At 47.5% G+C, this 26,490-nt stretch overlaps 1 protein-coding gene across 2 annotated transcripts; it reads right to left on the reverse strand.

Moving 5' to 3' along the window:
- Positions 1-8,781: 8,781 nt before the first annotated feature.
- LOC143838932 (protein NKG7-like) lies at positions 8,782-22,970 on the reverse strand. 2 transcript variants are annotated; one of them, XM_077340825.1, is made up of 5 exons: positions 22,853-22,970; positions 16,831-16,885; positions 15,119-15,265; positions 11,185-11,310; positions 8,782-9,167 (listed from the first exon to the last, which is right to left on the reverse strand). In XM_077340825.1, exons 2-5 carry the CDS (start codon positions 16,835-16,837, stop codon positions 9,148-9,150), a joined length of 300 nt encoding a protein of 99 aa, XP_077196940.1. In that variant the 5' UTR covers positions 16,838-16,885; positions 22,853-22,970; the 3' UTR covers positions 8,782-9,147. The 2 variants fall into 2 exon arrangements, with proteins under 2 accessions (XP_077196940.1, XP_077196941.1); XM_077340826.1 differs by having other exon boundaries at positions 8,823-9,167; positions 16,669-16,885.
- Between the last annotated feature and the right edge of the window lie 3,520 nt (positions 22,971-26,490).

The raw sequence follows: 26,490 nt of genomic DNA on the forward strand, positions 1-26,490 counted from the left end.
CATCGATGTTACTGCATTTACCAAAAAGAAAGACCCGTTTTCTCCCCCCGCCCCAAGTATGAAATCACGGAAAAGAGAAGGCCATGGTGAATTCACATGCAGTTGACAAGCATGTGCAATAAGAACATTTTTGCGCATGACATTTTTACGGGGTCATCTTGCATTTCAAGGTCAGGTAAATCAATCAATTTTTTAATTTACGGCCATAGACCAACCAGTAGAAAACATAAAATTACAGATATAAAATCAATTAGGAATGGATAAAAACAAGAAATAAGAACAATTGCATATGGATCCATTGTAAAAGTATTAGGGTAGAGGGTTGCTCCAGCTCTGCCTTATTTTTATCGCTACCCAAGCAAATTTGTCAATCATTTTCGTTAGGTCTGTCTGACAGTATAAGCTTAAGACACTGTTTCCTCAGACCTCTGGGGCATTCTGCAAGCAATGAGGCCAGTAAATATGGTAGTCCTAGGGCTGCCAGCCTCCAGGTGAGGCCTGGAGTTCTCTCCATCATACAAATAATCTCCAGACTACAGGAATCAGTTCCCTGGAGGAAATGGCAACTTCAGAGGGTGAAATAGGGGGTATGCCACAGATTCCAGGTCAATCCCTCCCCCAAGCCCCCTTCTCCAGGCACTGCACCCAAAATTCTAGGCATTTCCCAGCTCAGAGTTGGAAACCCAAGCTATTACATACCTCTTGCAATGTATTCCTGTTCCAAATGCCCTTCATAGGTTCCACTGCCCACAAGAGACCTGGTCAGGAAGGGCCAAGAGTACATGTGCCCACACCTGCGTGCATCGGTGGCTGGGAGATGGAAATAACCAACTCTCTGCTGAATAATCCTCTTTACGACGGTTCTCATAAACCCACACCACCTAGATAGGCAGTTTTTTAAAAAACAGTCTTCTCAAAGCGCAGTGCATACTGCATGAAGCTTGCGGAATTTTTTACGGGCCCCTCCTCTGTACTTTACACTCAGAGTGGGTTTCCCCCCCAGACTTTTGCAGTTGATGGTGCCAGTCTCACCGGCTGATTTATGCTGACCAAGTTGCTATTAAAACCACAAGAGGAAACAGGGTTTATTTTTTGTTCTGGTTAGTGACCCTGTCGTCCCGTAGCTCCTATGAAGCAGCCAGAAAGGCTGCCATATAGAGGATGGAGCAGAGTTGTTGTCTCTTGCCCCGGAGGGACAGACCAGATCCAGTGGGATGAAATTAATTCAAAAGAAATTCCATCTAAACATCTGGAAGAAGTTCCTGACAGAGCAGTTTCTCAGTGGAACAGGCTTCCTCGGGAGGTGGTGGGTTCTCCATCTTTTTAAATAGAGGCTGGATAGCCATCTGACGGAGGGGCTGATTCTATGAAGGTTCAAGGGGGTGGCAGGTTACAGTGGATGAACAATAGAGTGGTGAGTGGCCTGCATTGTGCAAGGGTTGGACTAGATGACCCAGGAGGTCCCTTCCAACTCTTTTTAAGATTCTATGATTCTATGAGGACATTGGACCAGCAGCAGAGATGTGGTCTTATAAAAGGCCCTAAGAAGAGTCCTGCCAGATCAGACCAGTGGTCCCTTCAGTCCAGCATTCTGTCTCACATGGTGGCCAACCAATTCCACCGAAGGGCCAACCACAGGGCAGAGAGGATGAGGCCTTCTCCTGATTTCCTCCTGGCTCTGGGATTCAGAGGCGAATATGGAGGTTCCTCTCCGTCACCCTGGCTGATAACTACATCTCTACAAATCTATTTGTTTAAAGCTGTGTTTCCCTTTGGCCATCACACAACATCCCCAGGCAGAAAAGTCGACATTTTAATAATCTGCCTCTCTGTGATTTCTTTCTGCACATCTCTACGTTGCAAGCAACCACTAAGACAAAGGGCGCATAGGCATGTTTCTTTTTCACTTCTTGGGGGCAAGCGGGCGGCAAGCTTTACGAGAGGACACTGGGTGCCCCATGAACACAAACTGAGCAGGCCACAAACTACAAAATTAAATGAACAGCATTTCCCCTGTTTATGACCAACCCTAGTTAGCAGCAGTCTACCTCTGAACTGCAGGAACAGACAAGGGAGGGCATGTCACATTCATCCAGGCTTCCTTGTATTTGTTTCTGTTTTTACAATAATCTGGCCTTGTTGGACAAAGAATGCTGGAGTAGATGGGCCCACGGTCTTACCCAAGAGGGCTCACCTCATGTATTCTTCAATCATTTCAGCCGTTTTGTGCAATTAAGAAGCTGAAGAAGAGGAGCAGTATTTTTATACCCCGCTTTTCAGTACCTGAAGGAGTCCTGAAGCGGCTTACAAATGTGTTTCCATTCCTCTCCCCGCAACAGACCCGGTGAGGTCGGTGGAGAGGTCGGTGGGGCTGAGAGAGTTCTAACAGAACTGCTCTGTGAGAACAGCCCTTAGAGAACAGTGACTACCTCAAGGTCACCCAACAGGCTGCATGTGGAGGAGCGGGGAAATCAAACCCGGTTCTCCAGATCTGAGACCACCGTTCTTCAACCACTACACCACGCTGGCTCTCGTGCAATAAATGCAGAAAGCTGTCTTCTCACCCAGGATGGGATCACCTCGTCCTTCCTTCTGGCGAAAAGGCTATTCTGTGTCAATCGATTCTAAGAGCTGCTCTGGCCTTCCTTCTCTTGGCGTGGCGTTTTTAACAAGGCCAGGCAGGATCTTGTCCAGGCAGGACCCAGTCTTGGCAAGGCTAGTTCCCCACCCCTCCACTCACCCCTGTTTTCCTCATCCCCACTGATCTTTTTCTCAGCCTGCATCAACTCAGACTCTCTCACTGCTCTATATTATCTCCAAACATTCTCTCCTCCACCCATCTCGGACTTTGACATTTGCCGGAAAGAGGACCTCATTTCAACTTCATGGATCTTCCAGGTGGCAGTTTGGAGGGAGTGGGGGATTTGGAACCGTTTTTAGGTTTCCTACACTGGCAGAGTGCAGAGGTTGGGGTTGCCAAATTTGGGGGTAGAGCCTGGGGAGGACAGGGACATCAGTGGGGTATAATGCCCCAGAGTCACCGTCCAAAGTGTCCATTTCCCCCCAGCAAACTGATCTCTGTGGTCTGGAGAGGAGCTGTCATCCCAGGGGATCCCCAGGTCCCACGAAGAGGCTAGTGTCTCTCCTCTTTTCCCTCCTACACATAAAGCAACAGAGCACAATACCACATCTTCCTTGGATCTAGAGGGCCTGGATCGGTGGGCCCAGGGCTGCAGCGTCTGCACTTTGGGGCCTGCTGAGAGTTGCCAACTCTGCACCGGGAATTTCCTGGAATTTTAGGAACCTGTAGAGAGCGCGGGTTGAGGAGGGGAAAGGCCACAGTTGGTTATAATAATGCACCCTCCAAGGTGGCCATTTACTCCAGGGGAGTTGACCTTTGTTGTCTGGAGATCATTTCCAATTCTGGGAGCTCTCCAAGACAGACCTGACAGGACAGAAGCATCATTGAGAGATGGGTTTATAGGAAGGGCCGCACCACAGCTTTATACTTTTCTGCCTTCGTTACTATATTTTCCTCAGCTAAACTGTTGGACTTTGTCATTTAGCAAGAGCCAGCCACAGACTGCCAGTCAAAAGGGTTAAACTGTTTGTTTACACTTGTTGCTAGTGGGACAGGCAGAGTGGGTCAAATGGTCTGTTTTCAAATGTAAATTTCCTAGCTTCCCGGCCATGGCCTGACTCTGGTTTGTCATGTACGCAAGTTTGGCAGGAAGAGAAAGAATTCTACTTCCTCTCTTTGTTTGAGAAAAACTCTGTTTTGGGCAGAGAAGCAGATCCATCTTGAATCTCAACCATGTAGCAGCTAAGATAGACAGCTCCTGTAATGAGCTAAGTATTTTCTTTTTTACTTCCAGTGCCCTTACCCTGTTTAGCTAGTAAAGTTTGTCTTTTTATATACAGTAAACCTGCCTCGTCTGGTCTCATTATTTATATAATAACTCTGCTAAGGAAATCTGATTTTTCCCAACATAAACTATCTTAAGGCAATGGCTGTGGATCACCAGTAGAGCATCTGCTTGGCATGCAGAATGTCACAGGTTCAATCCCCAGCATCTCCAAAAATCTGGCAGTAGGGGTCCAGAAACCCAGGACACTCTGAGTGGACAATACTGACCACGATGGGCAGGCGAGATTCTAGCCCTGTCTATCATTGAACCAACCCCATGAAACGAAAAAGGCACCTGATTTTCAAGCACTGGAATCCTCAGCATATCTGAGGAACCCTCTAGCTCCTCGTGCACCTCACTCTGTGAACACTAATAGGCTGGTGATCCTCAGCCGTGTGAAGTTCACCTGGCCATGACCAGGATATTCTCAGCCCTGGCCTCTCCTTGGTGGAATGAGCTCTCAGAAGAGCTACAGTCCCTGTCGGAGCTAATGCAATTCCACAGGGACTGTAAAATAGAGCTTTTCCGCCAGTTTTTTTGTCGAGGACAGGCCAAGGGAAGAAATTGAGCCCCTCTTCCAACATTCTCCAATACCCAATAATTTAATGCCTAACATTCTACCTAGGAATGGCAGCAGGGGGAGGGGATAGTGCGGGGGATGGGGAGATTTAAGGTTTAAGGTTTAATAATATATAATATTAGAGCCTCTTGTGGCACAGGGTGGTAAGGCAGCCGGTATGCTGTCTGAAGCTCTGACCATGAGGCTGGGAGTTTGATACCAGCAGCCGGCTCAAGGTTGACTCAGCCTTCCATCCTTCCGAGGCCGGTAAAATGAGTACCCAGCTTGCTGGGGGGTAAACTGGTAATGACTGGGGAAGGGAATGGCAAACCACCCTGTACTGTACCCAACATGCCCTCCTGCATGTCAACTGCTTGGCCTGCAGAAGTTCCCAAGTTCAAAGCTTCAGCATCTCCAGTTAAAAGCATTAGGTAGGAGGCGATTCAGTTTAAGGCAGTTTCACGTTCATGAGGTGACAAGTTCTCTCACGCTCAGCTGGCACAAAGAGCTTGGGGGGAATTAAGATGTGCAGTAGGGTTTCCGACACGGAAGTTGTTTTGGGGGAAATCCCAAGGTATTATCTAGAATTGTGTTAAAATGCTGCGAGAATTTATAGCACCCGCTTCAGTGTTTTGTCTTGCCACAGCCCCTCTTTTAAGTGTTACTTTACAGGCCTCATGAAATTATTGAGTTCAGTTCTGGCTGGAGCCGCTGAGCAGACTGTTTCTTTCTGATGATGGCAACCCAAGTAGTCAAGAAACTGGGGGAAGTTGTGTGCGTGGAAAGTGCTGTCAAACGGCAGACAAATTATGGCTACCCTGTTTGGTTTTCAAGGGAGGAGGCAAGCAGAGTTGGTTTGATATCGCCGACTTTTATTTTTTCAAGCATGGACTTCCTTCAGGGTCTCCCATCCAGGTACTAACCAGGGCTGATCCTGCTTAGCTTCCATGATCTGACGAGACCAGGCTAGTCTGGGTGCTGGAATTGCAATCAGCAAGTAATTGCATGGATTCAGCCTTGAAGGGCTGTTGTGAGGCTGTTTAAGCTGCTGAGCTGTACCTGTGTGCTCACTAATGCATCCAGTGGTCACAGGTGAGGTTCCAATGAAAAAACCTCAAGCACATATCCTGGGGATTCGTTTGTTTCAGGTGTATTCCAGATCATTTTGTGCTTCTTCAGGAAGAGCAAACATATGAGTGTCCTTTGCTGAAGCAAGGAGCAGTAGTCACAAAGGTTCTCATCTCACCATCTGCTGATGTGTGTCATGTAGTCGGCCTGCAGCCTAACCACAAGAGGCTTGCAATGTACTGCTTTTGTAACTTCTCTTTAAGCTTCAATAAGGTGACTCGAGCAGATGAATATGACATATTTTCATGTATAATCTCTCCCAGAAAAGACTACTGTCTTTTGAACCACAAAGCTCTGTGAGTCTGGATCTGCTTCTCATCCACAAAAGTAACGAATAACTGCATACTTTCAAAACACTCTGAGTCCCTCCAGAAAATTAGAGCTGCAGAGTAACAAGAATCTAGTCCAAAAATTCTAGTCCAAGTCTAGTCCAAAATTCCCAGCCGTGAGCCACACAGGTCAGGGTGGGAAGTGCTGGCAATTAAAAGTGGTTGCTTTCTTGATGGATATCTGCCTATCCTTGGCTTGAAGGCCTTCAATGAGGACAACATTCAAATCCATTTGGGATTCTACCTCACCAAGTGGATACAGTACCACGTTCTCAGCCAACAAGATTTAAACCTTAAATGCTCCAATCTATTCCCATTTTGAGGAGCATCATATTTCCCCCTCCATCCACACCTTTTGGGTAAACGATAGCCGCTGAGATCCGCAGTACTGGGTCCTAGAGCTTGCTCCCGGTGAGGCTTTCCAATTCATAGTTCCAACACTCTAGTTGAACAGCCAGCAGCATTTACATCAATTTACTGCCCCTTGGAAAACTCAACAATGGCCACAGGATTGGAAAAGGTCAGTTTACATTCCAATCCCAAAGAAGGGCAATGCCAAAGAATGTTCAAACTACCGCACCATTGCGCTCATTTCTCATGCTAACAAAGTTATGCTCAAAATCCTACAAGCTAGGCTACAGCAATATGTGGACCGAGAACTTCCAGAAGTACGGGCAGGATTTCGAAGAGGCAGAGGAACTAGAGATCAAATTGCCAACATACGCTGGATCATGGAGAAAGCTAGGGAGTTCCAGAAGAACATCTACTTCTGCTTCATTGACTATGCTAAAGCCTTTGATTGTATGGAGCACAACAAATTGTGGCAAGTTCTTAAAGAGATGGGAATACCAGAGCATCGTATTTGTCTCTTGAGAAACTTATATGCAGGTCAAGAAGCAACAGTGAGAAAGAGATTCTTTGGTCATCGGCCACGCCAACGGGCTGAAGGAATGTGGCCCGGCTTGTGCTGGGATAGTGAACTATTTAGGAAAGGAAAATCTCCTTCTGAGATTTTCGCCATCATGCAAGACTCTCTAGTGCAGGGGTAGTCAACCTGTGGTCCTCCAGATGTTCATGGACTTCAATTCCCGTGAGCCCCTGCCAGGGGAATTGTAGTCCATGAACATCTGGAGGACCACAGGTTGACTACCCCTGCTCTAGTTCCCGCACAACTAGCAGGAGAAGGAACTCAAGCGGTGCCTCAAGTGCCTCTACCTGGCCGTGGATGAGCAGGAAACACCGCTGCCCTGCTCCTGGAGGCCGAAGCTCCTGGAGCTCCTGGTGGCTTGCCTGCTCCCCTTGCCTGGAAAGAAGCCACCTGGTCCCCCCCCAGGCCCCTCCGGCTGTGCACGGATGTTCCTCATAGCACCAGGCAGGAGGCTGAGTTCAGGCTAAGGCAGTGAAGGACCCCCTCGGCAAGGGCGAGACTTCAGCGCCAGGCAAGAGCAAAGGGGAAACTGCCGCTGGGCTGAGATCTGTGCCCCTTCAAGCTGGACGGACAGACAGAGGCCGTGGGCGTAGCAGCCGGTGCTCTCTAGCCTCTCTCCCACCCCACCCCCAATCTTGGAGGGGCTCACCTGGTCTGGATTGGTCCGCTGTGCTCCGAGACATACCAAACAAACAATTACAGGTGGAGAGGCACTCTGAAAAGAGAGAGGTCACATAACCACAATGGTCTGGGCAGCATTAATAAGTGTCAGGTTGCTGCAGGGGGGGGGGTCATTTCAAAGCACTTAAAAGAAATGCCCCGGGTTTCCCTCCCCCCAATATTTTTTTCAGGGTCGATGCCCCCCGCCCCCCTCCCCATTATATAGCCCTGTCGGTTGGGACAGGATGTGTTTTCATGTGGAATCAATGCCTTCAATGTTGGGACCCGAATTATTGGAGGGCTGCGAAAAGGCAGAAGGAGGGGCTGTTCGTTGAGCACGGTGATTTCTTCTGCAGACGCTGGCCCGGGAGCTGGAGGCAAACTCTTCCGGCACGGCAGGACATATTTTCCGTGGCTGCTGCCAAGCGGCACAAGTGGGAGGATCCGTGGATTTGGGAGAGAGAACTATTGCTGAGGAGGGCACTGGCCGATGCGCTGGAATAATGCGCAGGGAGGAGAGCCTTGGCCACCACGCCACCGCCCCGCCTCCCCCCCACCCGCCCATGCCTCAGAGCTGGCTGCAAAGGGCATGTCCCACTTTCCCATTGTAAAAATGTGGTCACGTTACTCTAGTGCCCTGCTTGGCAATGCCAGCATAGCCTCACAGATTTCCTGAGCCTCTGATAGTGACACACACAACTGGAAGTGAAAGATGCCTGTCACCTGCTTAATACAAAAAGAATGAAGGCTGATTCTTTTGCAAATCGAGCCTCTTAGACCAATGTCTCATGTGCAGCTTGCCCCTTCGTTCCTCAAGACCCTGGATACTCACAATGCACACCCAACTGCAGGGCCTTCTTAGGAGAGCCACAGGGAGTCTTGCCCCAGCGCTGTTACTTCCTGGTATCGTCTGGTCTAATGCCCAACAGCAGGACACTGTGCAGGCCCGGTTTAAGGATTCATGGGGCCCACAGCACCAGTTGCCTGTTTAAGGATTTGCGGAGCCTTAGCAGAGCCTTAGAGCCTCTTGTGGCGCAGAGTGGTAAGGCAGCTGTCTGAAAAGCTTTGCCCATGAGGCTGGGAGTTCAATCCCAGCAGCTGGCTCAAGGTTGACTCAGCCTTCCATCCTTCCGAGGTCGGTAAAATGAGTACCCAGCTTGCTGGGGGGTAAACGGTAATGACTGGGGAAGGCACTGGCAAACCACCCCATATGGAGTCTGCCATGGAAACGCTAGAGGGCGTCACCCCAAGGGTCAGACATGACTCGGTGCTTGCACAGGGGATACCTTTACCTTTACCTTTAGCAGAGCACAACTGGTGGGTTCCTTGTGTTGCACAAGGAATAAAGGGGGTCCCCTCCCCAGGATAGTTGGAACTTCAGAAGCAACAGAAATTTAAAATACAGGCCAGGGGATTCATTTATTCTTTTTAAAGGACACATTTTGGATAAAGAAAAGTGGGAAATTTGGGCCCGGAAAGCACAGTATTGGCTATCTTCACAGCACACCAGGCAACATGAGGAGAGGAAATTCATTTTTTTTTTCTTTCTGTAAAAAATCAGGGTGCTGCCTTTCATTTTTCCCAGGATGAGTTCCCTGAAATCTGGTCTCAGCTCTTCTAGTTTAGCACCGGATGCTACTTCCAAGCAAGCCCACCTGTCAGGAGGGGAAAGAAACACCATCAGGGTAAAGTTGAAGTAGAAGGAAGCATCGCCAGAAGCATCCAGACCACTGACGGATCTCTCTGCTCATCCCAATCTCAGAGTCCTTCTGTGCTAATAGTCCGAGACCTATATCAGGCCTCGGCCACCTTTTGTAATGAGAGAACCAAACCGCGATGAAATTCAGATAAAGAGTGCTCGTATAAGGATGCACAATGGCACAACTGAAAAGTTACAACTTATCGTCATCTGTGCAGTTTTTCCAGCTCAAACCCAGGTAGTTGTGAGTCCTTTAATGCAGGGGTAGTCAACCTGTGGTCCTCCAGATGTTCATGGACTACAATTCCCATGAGCCCCTGCCAGCAAATGCTGGCAGGGGCTCATGGGAATTGTAGTCCATGAACATCTGGAGGACCACAGGTTGACTACCCCTGCTTTAATGGGTAGTGGCACACACAAGGCATTAACGCACAGGAGCACCCTGAGAAAATTGTTTCCGTTTCCAGCATAAATCTGCCCATGGTTCGTACTTGGATTTCTGGGAATCGTTCACCTCTGCTGCTGTGCTTTCTGAGAAGCGTCTCTAAGAATCTCTTTAGCCCCAGTTAAACCTTCTCATGAGCCTCTTGTGGCGCAGAGTGGTAAGCGGCTGAAAGGCTGTCTGAAAGCTTTGCCCATGAGGCTGGGAGTTCGATCCCAGCAGCCGGCTCAAGGTCGACTCAGCCTTTCATCCTTCCGAGGTCGGTAAAATGAGTACCCAGCTTGCTGGGGGGTAAACGGTAATGACTGGGGAAGGCACTGGCAAACCACCCCATATTGAGTCTGCCATGAAAACGCTAGAGGGTGTCACCCCAAGGGTCAGACATGATCCAGTGATTGCACAGGGGATACCTTTACCTTTACCTTTAAACCTTCTCATAAGGGCTCTTTTTCTGGCATCCTACCTGCCCTCCCAATATCCTTAACTTAAAGATTTCCTGTTCTTTTTTGAAGATGGTCATTGGTTTCTTACTGAGCCATACTGGTATTTTGAGTCGGAAATTGCAGGGTGTTGACTTCATCACTTCCAGAAAGGCTCCACAAGGTAGTGGCTGTGCCAGGCCACTGGCAGTGCATAGCAGCAGATCTACATGCTTTGCTACCTTCTGTGTCCCCAGAGGGGATACATTTCAGCACTAGATCAGCTCCAGAACTAAAATGTGTCCCCATGGGGACACATTTCAGCAGGGCACCACTGAAATGTGTCCCACAAGGGATGCAGCCATGGCAAACAGGTTCCACTGCACAGGTGTGTGTGTGTTATTTTGTAGGCTAATATTTTCCTGAATAAAGGTAAAGGTATCCCCTGTGCAAGCACCGAGTCACGTCTGACCCTTGGGGTGACGCTCTCTAGGATTTTCATGGGACCGAACTCCCAGCCTCATGGTCAGAGCTTCAGACAGCATGTTGGCTGCCTTACCACCCTGTGCCACAAGAGGCTGTTTTCCTGAATAAGTTTTAAAAGCCCTCATCTGCCACATGGTGCTGCAAAGTGCCACAAAGCTGACCGAGGCATTTTTTGCCCCCTCCCAGCTTCCACAGGATCCCGTTTACCCCTCCAGTGTGAAAAGGGAATGTGGCTTTTTCTGCCTTCTCTTAAAAAGGTAAAGGTATCCCCTGTGCACCCCTGTGCAAGGGGTGGTTTCCCATTCCCTTCCCCAGTCATTACCGTTTACCCCCCAGCAAGCTGGGTACTCATTTTACCGACCTCGGAAGGATGGAAGGCTGAGTCAACCTTGAGCTGGCTGCTGGGATTGAACTCCCAGCCTCATAGGCAGAGCTTCAGACTGCATGACTGCTGCCATGCCAAATAAAGGTCCAATCCCAACAGGCCCTACAGGGGGCCGGAATGGTAGCAACATCATGTGAACATGGGGATTAGCCCCACGTCCATACTGACGCTGCCCTGGCCTTTTTTGCCTATGTGGAATCAGCCATGGTGAGCCATTCCAATCACCCAGGTACATACTCACCCGTTATAAGAAACAGGGGGAATGAGGCCCAACCAAGACCAAAGGACCATCCATACCATACCCCAAGGACTATGTATTGACTATACATTCCTGTGAATGTGGCCATGGCAATCAAAGAGCAAACACCTGGGAATGCAAAAAAATGAAAAAAGAGAATTATTCCTTAGGAGCCATAATTCCTGCAGATCTCTTGTACCAGCCTCACTATACAGAGAAGCTGGTAGTCCAGTTTAGGATATCAAAAATGTTTAGCAAAATAGATTAGAGTTGCCAGCTCCCTCCTGGCAACTGGCAGAGGATGGGGAAGGGGACTTACTGGGAACAACAGGTAGGCCCAGCTGACATGCAGGGATGTATCTACATCACTGCCCAGGGTGATGTGGTATTCAGGCAAAAACTCTATAGTTAATTTGGCCTGTACCATAGAGTTTTGCTCAAATACCAAAAGGTCTTCCCAATATTCTAGACATGAGGGTTCACCTTCTAGAATACATGGGCAGTGATATAGGCGCACTGCTGCATGTTGGATGCATCTCCCTCTTTTTTCGGATGACTTTCCCCCTGCTAGCTGTCCCATTGGCAGCAGGGAGGTAGAGCCAAGAAGCAGGGGACCCCGACCTGCACCAGGCAATCTGGGAACCCTAGAATGGATGTGCCACAGTACTTTGGGGAAGACAAGCCTTGAAAAATATCTCGAGGCTAGCCAGCCAAACCAAAATCCAGAGCTTGAATGGGTGACCTGGAAGCAGAAGGTCCCTGAAGTCCAGTGTTGCAAATCTCCCAAGAGAGCTTAGAATGAAGATGGATTTACAAGCTACAGAGATAATTTCCCCTGAGGAAAATGGCAGGTTGAAAGGGGGGACTCGATGGGACCGTACCTCTCCTAAGTCCCTCCCTTCTGCACATGCTCACCACCCCAGGCCACACTCAAAGATAACCAGATTTTTACCAGTCAGGAGTTGGCCACTCTAGGTCCACAGCTGGCGTTGCTGTTCGATGGGGCCAGAGGTCCGGCTTGTTCAGTGTGGCAGGACCCCCTGCCTCACAGATAGGCACACTGTCTTCTACAACCAATGGCACCCTTCAATAATCCAGGCTTAAGACAAAGCCAAGACACTGCTAAAGTCTGCCAAGCCAGGCCAGACCCCCATCTTAGAAATCTTGCTTTCTGCCTTAGGTTCAGTATCACAGCCTCTGCCTAATCCAAGTGCCTCCTGGCTCAAATATTGCTCTCCAGTTTACCCCCCACCCCATTGTATTAATGATCCAGTGGACTGGCTCCATCCCGTTTGCCCAGGGGCTCCTAGGCAATCCTCTTGGTCTTGCAACATATCCATACTTGGCCCCTCTGCCAGGGGAAATCTATTCTCCAAGTCCTTGCTGCTAGACCCAGTGAGACATGATGGCTCTCTTCCTCAGACACATCAACACCTTTGTTAAGTCCATCTACGGCCATCACCTGATCCGGCCAGTCATTATCCAACATCCTGAATCATGAAAAATCCCATCATGTGCTTACCTGGGTCTTGTCACATAGCCCCCTCCCCAAAACCCCATATATACCGTGGCCTCACACAGCCATTCTGAGTGCTTTCTGAGTGCTTTCCAACCTAGGACATCCAATGCTGGTTCGTGTTGCTTCCTCTTACTCTCCATTCTTCAGACAGGTAATTATACCAAGCCTTCCACCCTTCTTCCCTTTCTCTATACCAGTGGTCCCCAACCTGTGGTCCGCGGCCCGGTGCCGGGCCGTGAAGGCCATGGCGCCAGGCTGCGGTTCCCTCTCCCCGCCCCCCCCCCCCGCAGTAATAAACTTCCCAGGCCGCAAGCTTGCGGCCCGGGAAGCTTCTTACTGCGGGAGGGGGGGAGAGGGAATCAGGGCTGCACCCGCGCATCGTGCATGCGTGGCCGAAATCACGCATGTGCGGCACTTTCATGCATGTGCGCATGTGCGAAAGTGCCGTGCATGCGCAATTTCGGCCGTGCATGTGCGATGCGCGGGCAGGGCAGTTGCCCTGCCGGTCCCCAGCCTAAAAAAGGTTGGGGACCACTGCTCTATACGACTCTTTGTAGGTGTGTTAGCTATTTGCGCTTGTTTTTGTTATTTTCTTTCAATAAAACATGTATGTACTGTTTCACCATTTATATTTGTGTCTGCCTTGAGTTCCTATGGGTGTAATTACCCTCGTATACATAGGCAACGATCCTAGAACTCTAATTACCCCCCTCACTATAATTGGGCTAACTTCCCCACAAGCTCAAAGACACGTGTTCTAGGACACGTGTACACGCAATTCGGGTAACAGGCTCCTCTCCTATTGTGTTCATAATCTTCAAGCTTCCTGAAGCCAACCAATGGGATGTCGCCCCATGTGGGGACTCAAATCTCATGCTCCTATTTCTCCTTCTCGTTTGATTCTTCCGTGTTTGATTAGACATGTTCATGTTCATGTTCTTGTCCTTTCCATTCTTTTTTTGTTTAATTAGCTCCCTTACCTTGTGAAAAGCTTCTTCTACTCAAGTCACTCTCTCAATATCAAAGAATTCTACTCAATGGATACAGTACAGGAATTTCATAGAATCATAGAATCATAGAGTTGGAAGGGGCCATACAGGCCATCTAGTCCAACCCCCTGCTCAATGCAGGAATTAGCCCTAAGCATCCTAAAGCATCCAAGAAAAGTGTGTATCCAACCCTTGCTTGAAGACTGCCAATGAGGAGGAGCTCACCACCTTCTTAGGCAGCCTATTCCACTGCTGAACTACTCTGACTGTGAAAAATATTTTCCTGATATCTTGTAGTTTGTACTTGTAGTTTAAACCTATTACTGCGTGTCCAGTACCTTTGAGGACCAGGCTTGGACACTTGTTGGGTGACCCTGTGCCTATCACTACCTTTTGCTATGAGGAGACCAGGAGAGTGTTGGTATATGCATGGTCTGTAGTGTGTATGATTCAAAGGTATATGAAATATATCCGAAGGGGGCATCGGAGAAGATGTGCATTAAGCATAGTTAGATTAGGAACTTCCTGATTTTTCTCAAATATTCTCCTCCAGTGCCCTGATTGGTTCCATTGGTGACTTCCTGCTCCATTGAGCCACTTCCTCTCTGCTTGCCTCCAGAACAGAACAGACAGAATGAAGACAACAGAACAGTTATTAACAACAGGACGTAATTGTCTCTCTCTGGGTGTGTGTCTTTCTCTTTCTATACAAAAATTGTTTCTCTTCTAAATAAAACTTTGGGTGAGGCATAAATGAAGTTATCAATCAATATATAGGAAATGAATTTTTATTTTTTTTAAAAAGGTGTCACAAGCCCAGGCGAATAATGTAATTGTAGTAGTCCCGCATACAGCACAGAAGGAGCCCCGGTATTAATACAAGAAAAGCCAAATACTGAGAAAACCAACAATAAACTTGTAAGTAACACACACAAGTCTCTTGTGTGTTCTTTTTATTTTCTTGTAAAGTTTTCAAAGAGGTCCAAACAATTTTCACAGCTCTCAAGCTGAAAATGAAATTCAGCCCATTGATTGCTTGTAGAGATCACAATAAGAAAATACACACAATTGCCAAGATTCACAAATTCAGGGTAATATGCAACGCTAACAGAGTTCACAAGCTCCGAGTGAAATCCACAGAACAGACCAACCAGTTCACAGTCCATTTCAAAAAAATCTCTTCCATCAGCTTATGATTAATTACTGTTTTTCTTATGCAGAGCTCTTGGAAGCAACAGGCCTGAACAGGCTCAAAAGTCTGTCAATATTAAATGAACAATTAGAGACCTGCAAACAGTCCGTTAACATGGCTGTTAAGACGTTTATTGGTAGCTTGTGAACTGTATGTTAGTTACAAGTTTATTGTCGGTTTTCTTGGCTTTGCTTGGCTTTGGGAAACCCAACGTGTCTAGTCAATTCAACGGCATACCTGCTGCAAAGCTGGCCGACATGGCGAGAGGCTTTATGGAAATGGAGCCGATGTGGCTGTGGTAAAATGAGGCACAAAGACCAAAGAAGGAAACAGCGCCGGCAATCATCCCCATGAACAGGAAGGCTCGGGTGGCGTGGATGTAATCTGTAACAAGACAGAAGGGACAGGTGGTGTGGCTGGGGGTGATTCAACATGCATGAATGAAACACAGCAAAAAACCAAGCGTGATGTGAACATGCGTACAATTACATCCACGTTCTTGCGCGTGTGTTGTGTTCTAGTAACGCGCGGGGAAGTGCATTGTAATAGCATGGTGTGATGGGAACAAGAATCTAGCTGTTAAGACAGCAGCAGCGGTATTGCGTTTTACAATGTTTTATTGTCAAGGAATAACGGGATCCAGGAGGGATCGTGGCTCAGTGGTTGAGCATTTGTTTGGCACACAGAAGGTCCTCGGTTCCATCTCCACTATCTCCAGTTGACTAGGGACCAGGCAATAGATGGTGTGAAAGACATCTGCCTGTAACCCAGGAGAGCCACTGACAGTCTATTGTGCAAGTCCTAACCAGGACCATATGGATAGTATTTATCTGTCCGTCTGTCCATCGATCCATCTATCCGTCTGTCCACCCGTCTGTCCGTCCGTCCATCCGATGCTTTCCCAAATACATTGGCTCCAGATTGAACACTGGATCAGGGTCAAGGTTCTGGTGATTACCTTAAAAGCCTAAACCACCTGGGACCAACATATCTACAAGACCACCTCTCCCTATACGTCTGTCCAGCACTGTTACGGTCAAGTGATCAAAATCTACTGAGGATGCCCAATCCAGAAGAGATAAAACTAGCCTCAACAAAGGCCAGGGCCTTTTTGACCTTGGCCCTTGCCTGGTGAAATGCTGTTCCTAATGAGATCAGCGGCTCCTCCTCATCCTCCTCCCCAGCTGCTGCCTCGGGGGCTGCCCTGCCACACTTCCGCTGGCTTACCCTTGGTGTTCTCCGGCGGCCGCCACGGCTGGGGCTCCCCCTCTGCTGTGGCACTGGGCAGCTGCTGCTGGCAGCACCCCCCCCCAGCGGGCGGCGGGAAGTCAGGGGCACCGACGGGAAAGCAGGTGGAGCAAGGGCTCAGGCGGCGGCGACGTCCCTCGGCAAAAGACTCCCCCCCCCCCCCGGGCCTCAGTAAAATTGTCAAGCATTGACCGGTCTCCGGTGATAAAAAGGTTGGGGACCACTGTTGTATAATACTTTATATTTTATATGTTTTAATGTTATGAGCTGCCCTGAGCCTTTAGTGAAGGGTGGTATACAAATATAAAGAATGAATGAATGAATGAATGAAGGAAGGAAGGAAGGAAGGAAGGAAGGAAGGAAGGAAGGAAGGAAGGAAGGAAGGAAGGAAGGCAACTTCATGTGTTCATGTTAATCACCCTCACAACACACACTCATTTAATCCCAACAAGAGAACGAATGGTGAACACGTTGGTGTACCATGTCTGTAGTTGTCCTGTCCCAGGATTGGGAAGATGTAACTTTACATATTACTTTACCTCTCACTTCCATCCCATACGATAAACAAGTTATAGCATCACAAATTTGCCACAGTCCTAAATGTGATATGTTTGAATTAATTATCCAGTAGTTTGAAGCCATGGCAATGATGAGCAGCAAGAGGCTTATGAAGGAGAAAACGCAGGCAGCGATTCGCAGACCTTCCATGGTGGAGGATGATCAGATGTGGAGTGACACGGCACGATGGGGATGAACCTGTGAAAACGCATGAAGGTTGTGGCATATGCTTAGCAGCCCATATAACTATGCACACAGTGGTGATTAAGGAGTAGAAGACCTCTACAATGCTCCATATATGCATGGAATTGCAGAAGGCTTAGGAGAAATAGAGCGATGTTATTGTCGCTGTAGTAAACCAAAACAATCAAAACTTGAAAACATCACCCTGCTGCATGCAATCTAAGTGTTCTGTATCACAAGCTTTAATATTGAAACTTAACATATTGTTTATAGCTCTAAGGCTGATTCCGCACAGGCGGAAAAGGCCAAGAGGGTGGTCATATGGAAGCAGGGCTAATCCCCACTTCCACATGACACAACCACCGGGCTGGCCTCCTCTTTGGCCTGCTGTGGGTTGGGCCCTCATTTGCCCCAGCCTAAGAGAACACGGGAGAATCCCGGAGCAGATATGGCACTGAAAACTGTGGAGCATAAAATGCCACAGCACCACACTGGTGGCAGCCCAGCACAGCTGCCACCGTGCAGAAGCAGCCTAAGCTAGGTTTGTGCATTTTGTTTAGCCAAGCGGAGGGTGGAAAGCTCTGGAAAATATCCTTACCAGCTTTTTGTTGACATTTTCTATGCCAGATACAAATTAGATAATCTGGTTCAGCAAAATGCTTTAGTATCCTTAATATAGGAGGGAGACTTATTAACAAAGGGCTTCAAAAAAGAATCTATCAATTGCGATAATGGTTCCAAAATGGAATTTGAACTTGACACTATCAGTCTACCTGGTGGTGGAAAGCCTTGTTTAGTCAAGACATAAAAAACAGGGATTCTACAATACTGATTAATCAAAAATTTAGAGATGGGTTCATTAATGTACCCAATAATTGAAGCTTCATCAACTACAGTATGTGCTAAATGTATAATGTAGTCTGTAATACCTTTTGCAATAGTAATGTAACAAGTACGGCCTTCTAATTGGCATTGAAACGTATTATAATAATCCTCTGTATTCATTAACTAAGGTTTTAATTATCAGATGTCTGAATTTGGATGCTGTGACACAGTTTACTAATTTAACAGAACTGACTTTTACTTTATATTTCCATTGATATGATGGTAGTTCATAGTCTGAGGAAAAGTGCTTGCACTTGAAAGCTCATGCATTGAATAAATCTTTGTTGGTCTTAAAGGACTCTGGACTCTGATTTTGTTGGACTCTAATTTTGTTGTTTTAATTGTCTGTTTCTTTAGTTACAACTGATGTGTCACTATTATTATTATTATTATTATTATTTAATTTTTAGAGGCAAATTATCGATGTTGCTGTATAGAGAAATTATTCCATCTATGTTTAAATGAATTTTCAAGTTTGGTTAAATCCTGAAAAACTAATTGTTCAAATATTTGTATTTATTTATTTTGTTTATTCAATTGCTAACCTACCACTCCTGGCAACCGGCTCGTGGCAGGTAACAGTGAAACCCCACAATAAAATCCAGTAAAAAAAGAAGGGAAAGGTCACTGGAAACAGGTGGGAATGTTGATTTAGGGTGAAATTTATTTCCTGCTTGGATTTCAGTATCAACAAAAAAGGGGTGTACATTTTAATTATGTTATCGAACAAATTAAATCAATATAGGTCTGAAAAGAATCATATATAGGGTTGGGTACAAATCCCCAAACTAAATTCATAAGCCAACATTCTTGAAATAACAAAGTTCTGGATGGTACAGCTAAATCCTCCTCTTGCTCTCTGCATGAAAGATGAAAATGCGCATTGAAAAACCCTTTCTTTTGTTCTCCTTTTTGTATTTCTGTCTAAATAGGATCTATTAGAAATGTTCTTTTCTCCAGAGGTAGTTGCAGTGTTCTCATCTTCAGTGGTATCTAATACTGAAACTTTTTGTAAACCAGCTTTTCCTTAGGGACCCTATTGCACCCTATTTATAAATTCAGTCTTTTTCAACCTTTTGATCCTGTAATATTATTTATTTTAATTTTTTTTATCCCACCATTCCCCAAAAGGGCTCAGGTGTCAAATGTTGTGCCAATTCCCCCTATGTCTTCCCGGGCTCGAGGTGAGTTCCTCCTATTCATCATCCCGCCCCCCCCCGGCCCCATTTGTTGCCATGGTTCTTTCACTTTGGCACGTCCTGAAAATGCAAACTGCTATCTTGTCCTTGATGCGAGGTGTAAATAGTGGCTAGAGGCTGGAAGCACCTGGGTAATCTTGCCATGGCCAGACTGTTGGTCTCCAGGATTCACACATTCAGTTGATCAAACAATTCTGTCCTGGGAATGGGTTTTTCTCGCACGTTCTTGGGGGGTGGGGTGGGAACCCAAGTTCATGTAAATGCTGTTTCTCCTATTGTTCTCCATCTTGGCCAATTCATTCATTGTGTGTACCTACTGCTTGCTCCTGCTTGCTCCATGGTGGCCGTGGGTGGTGGCAGCAGAAGCCTGTGGCAGTAGAAGGTGGCGGGCGGTGGCAGGTGGAGGCAGCCGGAGGCAGGCAGAGGTGGCGGAGCCATGGCACTGGCCGCCTCCATGCTTCTTCCCGATTGTGTGCCTGCACAAGCACATGCGCTTGCGCACCCGCACATGCACACTCACGCCACCCCTGCCACTGCCACAGTTGGGGCCGTGGCAGGGCAAAGGTTGAGAACCGCTGTGCTAAGTGCTTCAATAAAGCTAAGCTTTGCCATGGTCCTTTTGACTGGCACTCAGCTCTGTTGGTTTTGACAGCCATCCACTGGACGGCTTCTCATGGGTTGTGACATCAGAGTTCAAGGAGCCCTGGAATCACACCAGATGCGTGGCTGAGTCCATTAAGGCAGGGGTAGTCAACCTGTGGTCCTCCAGATGTCCATGGACTACAATACCCATGAGAATCTGCCAGCAAATGCCAGCAGATGGACATCTGGAGGACCACAGGTTGACTACCCCTGCATTAAGGAGCTCTCAGGTTGCTGCAGGATTCCAGGGAGACCTGGACTGTTTGCGCACTGGGAACTTCACTGTCCCAGATGCCGTGTAGGAGCACAAATCCAGGGCAGATGGGTTGCACCAAACCTGTGCAGGAGCAGGAAGAGGCGGGGCAACCTGCCGTGGCTCAAACTCCAGCCTGCAGCCCAAGCTCCCCAGTCTGTTTCAGCTGAGTGGCTATGCTGGTCTGCAGTAGAAGAGCTAGATTCAAGTCCAGTAGCACTTTCAAAAACAGCAAGAATTGGGCAGTCAAAGTTCCCTTTCAACAGGTCTCTAAAGAAGGGAGTTTTGTCTCTTGAAAGCTTATGCCCTGGAAATCTTAGAATCCTAGAATCCTAGAGTTGGAAGGGACCTTCAAGGTCATCAAGTCCAGCCCCCTACAAAATGCAGGAAATTCACAACTACCAGAGAGCCAGTTTGGTGTAGTGGTTAGGAATGCGGATTTCTAATCTGGTATGCTGGGTTCAATTCTGCGCTCCCCCACATGCAGCCAGCTGGGTGACCTTGGGCTCGCCACGGCACTGATAAAACTGTTCTGACCGGGCAGTGATATCAGGGCTCTCTCAGCCTCACCCATCTCACAGGGGGTCTATTGTGGGGAGAGGAAAGGGAAGGCAACTGTAAGCCGCTTTGAGACTCCTTTGGGGTGAGAAAAGTGGCATATAAGAACAAACTCTCCTTCTTCAGTGATATCAGGGCTCTCTCAGCCTCACCCATCCCACAGGGTGTCTGTTGAGGGGAGAGGAAAGGGAAGGTGACTGTAAGCCACTATGAGCCTCCTTCAGGTAGGGAAAAGTGGCATATAAGAACCAACTCTTCTTCTTCTTCGACCTGCTGATCCATGGTGACTCCAATTCCATGCCCAGATGATGTCCCCCCCCCAAAAAAAAACCAGAATCCCTGGCCAGTCTGTCCTGGAGGAAATGCTCCTCACAGCCCCAAAGTAGCAATGGGCATTTCCCTGGGCATGGAGGAAAGGGCCACGACCCCTTCTGCCCACCCACTTACAATCTTCCCAAGTTTGCAGAATCAGCATTTCTGTCAGATGGCTACCTAACCTTTGCTTAAAAACTTCTAAAGAAGGAGAACCCACCAACTCCTGAGGAAGCCTGTTTATCATCAAGTTGTTAGAGGACTCAAATCTAGTCCCAGTCTGTTCGGAGTAGCAAAGTAGTTTTGGAGTGTGTGACTCAGCACACCCAGGGGTCACTCATTAAGGTCATGCACTGTCTGGATGCAGTGCACCAGAGGACCGCCTAGCTGACTATAGACCACCCCCAAAGAGCATTTTGTTCCACCAATTCCCACAGGCTGGTGATCCCTGGCCCTAGAGAGGCATGCTGGACTCAACCAGAGGCAGGGCCTTTTCTAACCTGGCCCCTATCTGGTGGAATGAGCTGCCGGAAGAGCTGAGGTCCTTGATGGAACTGGCTAAGTTCCACAGGGACTGAAAGATGGAGCTCTTCTGCCAGGCGTTTGGTTGGGGCCAATGAGAACATAACATCGACTGGGACACCGCACCAACAAACCCCTGGAATATGAGAATCAATTAGTGGGCAGGATGTCAGAAGCACCAGTAGATACTAGCTTGTTTGGCTGGTTTATGATTTTATACTAAATATTACAGATTTCATTGTTTTATTACTATGTAAGCTCTGTTTTTAAACGCTGTAAACTGTGCCCAGCCAGCTGTGCCAGGAGGGGTGGCTATAGAAACCAAATAATAAATGAATGCCTGGACATTGTGCATAGATGGTATCTCCGTGAATGGGATGCTTTGTTTTGTCTTCACCTGGGAGCTGCCTTCTGATCTCTCCTCTCTCCCAAGCCTCGTTTGATTCCCCGCTCCTCTTCCACATGTAGCCAGCTGGGTGACCTTGGGCACCACAGCATTGATAAAGCTGTTCTGACCGAGCAGTGATATCAGGGCTCTCTCAGCCTCACCTCCCTTACAGGCTGTCTGTTGTGGGGAGAGGAAAGGGAAGGTGATTGTAAGCCACTTTGATTCCTTCAGGTAGAGGAAAGCGGCATATAAGAACTAATTCTCTTCTTCAGTAATACCAGGGTAGAGAAAAGGTAGGATTTTCAGGGCTAGCTTTTTCAGGGCAATAGTTCTGTACATTTCAGAGATGTACTTCTCTTTTGCAGGGCTGCTGAAAAACTTCTGTCAGCCTCAGATAATCTGCCCATCTAACCCCAGTGGTAGAACTACATGAATTGCCTGTTCCACATAGACCCTCTTGAAATTCCCCTTTCCAGTCTTAAGAAACCTGTTCTCCGATACAGCCCAAAGTGCACAGATATACCTTCTTCCCCTGTTAATATTTACATACATTAAATGCATCAGTGTGCTTTTTAAACTGTTTAATACAATGCAGAATCCTGATTCTTTTTTTCAGAACACTCAAAAGCTCTTAGTTGTCATATAAAGTGTTCTAAGCAGAATTTGAAATGAGCCTTAAGTGATGCCCAACTTTCTTATATTCAGGTTTTCAGAATCTTAGCCAGGATCGATAAATGGAACCTCCATAGTCTGGAGCAATCTACTGCTGAATGCAATGCAGTCGGACAGATCTTAAAAGAACGTTGCTGCCCGCAGGCCTCTGGATTCATTGGAGGGGTGGCTTGAAGCCAAAAGAGGATTCTACAAACCCACCAAGCAGGATTGTACCCCCTCACCACCGTAACTCAAAATGGCCCCTGCCGTAAAAATTGCAGCATCGTGAAGAAAGAGGGCCCCTAGAGACAGCTTGTGGGGGGATTCACTGATCAGCAACCATCACCCCCTTCCCTCTGACAAAATCCTTTGGGGCATCCAAGTCCAGGTAACTGGATTATATCACGTAAAAATCTACTCTAGATATAAAACAGAAATCAATTCTCCTTGCACAAGGCTGGATAACAACACGGAATGGCTTTGCAAACTTACTTTCACATGTCTCTTCCTTAATTCCACATTTCAATAAGTATCAAAAATGACAGAAACCCATGTATGCATATTCTTACCGTTCACTCACAGAGTGTTTCCTTCACGGGGAGTTGGCACTGCTCATGGAATAAGCGTGAAGGATCCTTTGAAAGTCGGACCTGCCCTTTTATGGTACTGTATCTGGGGTGGGATGGGCAGGGCTGGGACTTAATTCTTCTGGGGAAAAGAAACCTTCCTGAAATAAGCAAGTCATTCCAGTTCAATAGTCCTCCCCCTCCCCCCCCCAATTCGTTTCTTTAATTGTTTCTCAGCACTCCGGAGTGAGCCTGTCCCAAAGGGCCACCTCAGGTTGCCAATTTCCAGGCAGGTCCTGGAGATAGGTTTGCCAGCTCCAGATTGGTAAAATTCTGGACATCTGGGGTGTGGAGCCTAAGGAGGGAGGAGTTTAGAGAGGGGAGAGACTTCAATTGGTTATAATGCCATAGAAGTCCCCGTCCAAAGTAGCCATTCTCTTCATGGGGAAATGGTCTCTGCCGTCTGGAGTTCAGTTGTAATGATAGGTCAGAGTGAGGCCACAGGATGGCTGCAAAGCAGCTTATGCGAGCTAACTTCAGCAGATGTGCAGAGTAGGCATGTGCAAAAAATAAAAGTGGACCATTTTGGATTTGGCCCCACTCGATTTGGGCTGAGTCTGATTTCTCCAAATCAGTTAACTTGGGTTTCTGGTTGGCCGAATCGATTTGACCAAATCCGAATCAATTTGATGTCATTAAAGACCATGGAGCTTTGGGAATTTCCCCATTTTCTGTATTTTGTGGCTGGGGAGGGCTGGAGGGTTTGTGTTAGAGGCTCCAAACTTGCTGAGTAGTTGCAGTAGTCTCTCCTCAAAAGAACCCCCAAGTTTCAAAGGGTTTGGACGTGGGGGTCCAATTCTAGGGGCATCCAAAGGGGGTACCCCATCCAACCTCCATTGTTTCCTATGGAGAGACAGGACCAGAGAAGCTCTATTTCCCCACAATAGGAGATAATGGAGGTCGGATGGGGGGGACAGACCCTCTTTGGGTGCTCCTAGAATTAGATCCCCTGGTCCAACATTCTCAGACACCATCTTCCTCTCGATTTCAGGACTGGTGTGCTAGTTAGAGCATTGGATTAGGACAGGCTTTCTCAACCAGGGTTTCATGACACCCTGGGGTTTCTTGATGGCCTTGGAGGGGTTTCTGGAATGGGTGGGAGATAATTGATTTTAATATATTTTTAAAATTTGAAAAGCATTTATAGGGTGATATGACCATATATGGTCAGGTTGACCTGCTCCCCTCCTCTCAAAATGGCCAATGAGGGGCCTGGAGGGGGTGGCAAGAGGAGGGGCCCCGGGTGGGCATGTCCACAGCTCTGCTTCCCAACCCTATTCTCTGCTTCCCAACCCTTCCTATCACGACACTTCTGGGGTTTCTTGAAGCCTGGAGAATGTTTCAGTGGTTTCTCAATGGTAAAAAAGGTTGAGAAAGGCTGGATTAGGAGATGCGGGTTCAAATCCCTGCTCTGCCATGTAAGCTCGTTGGGAGATTATGAAATTATCTACCTTGTAGGGTGCTTGTTGTTTTTGGGGACAAAATAGAGAAGAGCACGATGATGTCCTTCAGTGATCCTTTGGGAACAAAAGCAGGGTATAAATATTTTAATACAGAATTCATATTAAATGTGCCTCTTGAGATCCCTGGGTGGAGTCTACACGGAACTTTTATTCCAATCCCAGGTCAATTCAGTCCCTGCAATTTCCACTCAATACAATTTCCATTTTGATTTTGTCCAATTTAAATTTCCCCTCTGCAACAAGCATGATTGACCCGGAGGGACCCTACCTTTATTCCCGCAATATCTTAGAGTGCTTTTAACCCTCAATATTTCAATAATCGGATTGAGAAAGCATGAGGATCTCCAGCTGCTTCACATTTGATACAGACTCCATGGTAGAGAAGCCCTGATTGGCCAGGGTTGACTCCATGGTAGAGAAGCCCTGATTGGCCAAGGCTGTAATCTTTTCTTAAAGGAGAACCCCTAATTGTCTCTCAGCAGAAGCCCTAACTTTTGTTGGTAGAGATTTGTCTCCTCTGCTGTCTCCAATCAACTCTCTCCCCCCCTCCCCTTCAAGAAAACAAAGAAAGAGACTTCGGCTGTGCTTGGCTTTCCCCTCCCCTTCTGAACTCCCCTAATCACGTGCAGAACACTTTTCTGTTTCAATGGGGGGGGGGAGAGGAAGACCCGAGTTCAAATCGAAGCCCTGAACTGCAGCCTTTGTGCAGTGGACATAGATGGTATAAAAATGGGGACAAAGACTTCTAACAACAGCCATACATGCTGACTTTTTTGTTTGCTTTCCCGCTTGAGTCCAATACCAACCCAGAATTATGTAAACTGAAGTTGGCACAACTGAAGTTGACACAACTGTGCATTGGTACTGGGCTCAAGCAGGAAAGCAAACAAAAAAGTAAGTTTGTTTGACTGTTGCTAGAAGTTTCTGTTTTACTTTATTTATTGGAATATTTGCATAGCCTCCAAATCTTCTCACCTGCCTCGGAATCACTTCCTGGATTCATTTTGCACGGGAACGAGCTTTGGCACATTCTGACTCCACCAGGAATGAGGTTCTTCTCACAAAGTATACAAAACCTCCCTGGGATGGTTCTCATCTTTCCCACCACAGCCCTCTTCCTCATCTTCGGTGCTTCCCCTTGGAACTGAGGCAGAGTGGATTGCTGGTTAAAAATCATCTCCCTGGTCCCTTATGCTTGCTGTGCATCCCAAAAGAAGAGGTAAATAGGTAAAGCTTTAAAAAGGTGAATGCCATTTTGGGCTGTATCAACAGGGGCATCACATCAAAATCACAAGATGTCATAGTCCCATTGTATACGGCACTGGTCAGACCACACCTGGAGTACTGTGTGCAGTTCTGGAGGCCTCACTTCAAGAAGGACGTAGATAAAATTGAAAGGGTACAGAGGAGAGCGACGAAGATGATCTGGGGCTAAGGGACCAAGCCCTATGAAGATAGGTTGAGGGACTTGGGAATGTTCAGCCTGGAGAAAAGGAGATTGAGAGGGGACATGATAGCCCTCTTTACGTATTTGAAAGGTTGTCACTTGGAGGAGGGCAGGAGGCTGTTCCCATTGGCTGCAGAGGAGAGGACACACAGTAATGGGTTTAAACTACAAGTATAACAATATAGGCTAGATATCAGGAAAAAAAATTTCACAGTCAGAGTAGTTCAGCAGTGGAATAGGCTGCCTAAGGAGGTGGTGAGCTCCCCCTCACTGGCACTCTTCAAGTAAAGGTTGGATACACACTTTTCTTGGATGCTTTAGGATGCTTAGGGCTGATTCTGCGTTGAGCAGGGGGTTGGACTAGACAGCCTGTATGGCCCCTTCCAACTCTATGGTTCTATGATTCTAAGAGATGTGGGAACGCGAGGATAGGATCTGGTAGGGGAGTGGAGGACTTGCTGGGAGCAGCAGGAAGGCCCATTTGATGCACAACGACATGTCTGTGTCACGGACCACGTGACCTGGAAATGATGTCATCATGTCCAGGATGTCAGAGTGAGGCTCTGTTCTTTGGGCCAAAATCGTATGGTAAATTTGGCTTATACCATAGGTTTTTGCTCAAACAATAGAGCAGGGGTAGTCAAACTGCGGCTCTCCAGATGTCCACGGAC

Source organism: Paroedura picta, chromosome 5, assembly GCF_049243985.1.
Source record: "Paroedura picta isolate Pp20150507F chromosome 5, Ppicta_v3.0, whole genome shotgun sequence".
Classification (NCBI taxonomy): Eukaryota; Metazoa; Chordata; class Lepidosauria; order Squamata; family Gekkonidae; genus Paroedura; species Paroedura picta.

Excerpts from the sequence above, each read along its gene's own strand:
- LOC143838932 (XM_077340826.1), bottom strand. The coding sequence starts at position 16,837 with ATGGAAGGTCTGCGAATCGCTGCCTGCGTTTTCTCCTTCATAAGCCTC. Across the intron at positions 15,266-16,668 it reads GTATGGGATGGAAGTGAGAG|ATTACATCCACGCCACCCGA; the intron begins GTAAAGTAATAT and ends GTCTTGTTACAG. Across the intron at positions 9,168-11,184 it reads CCCCCTGTTTCTTATAACGG|GTGGGCTTGCTTGGAAGTAG; the intron begins GTGAGTATGTAC and ends CCCTCCTGACAG.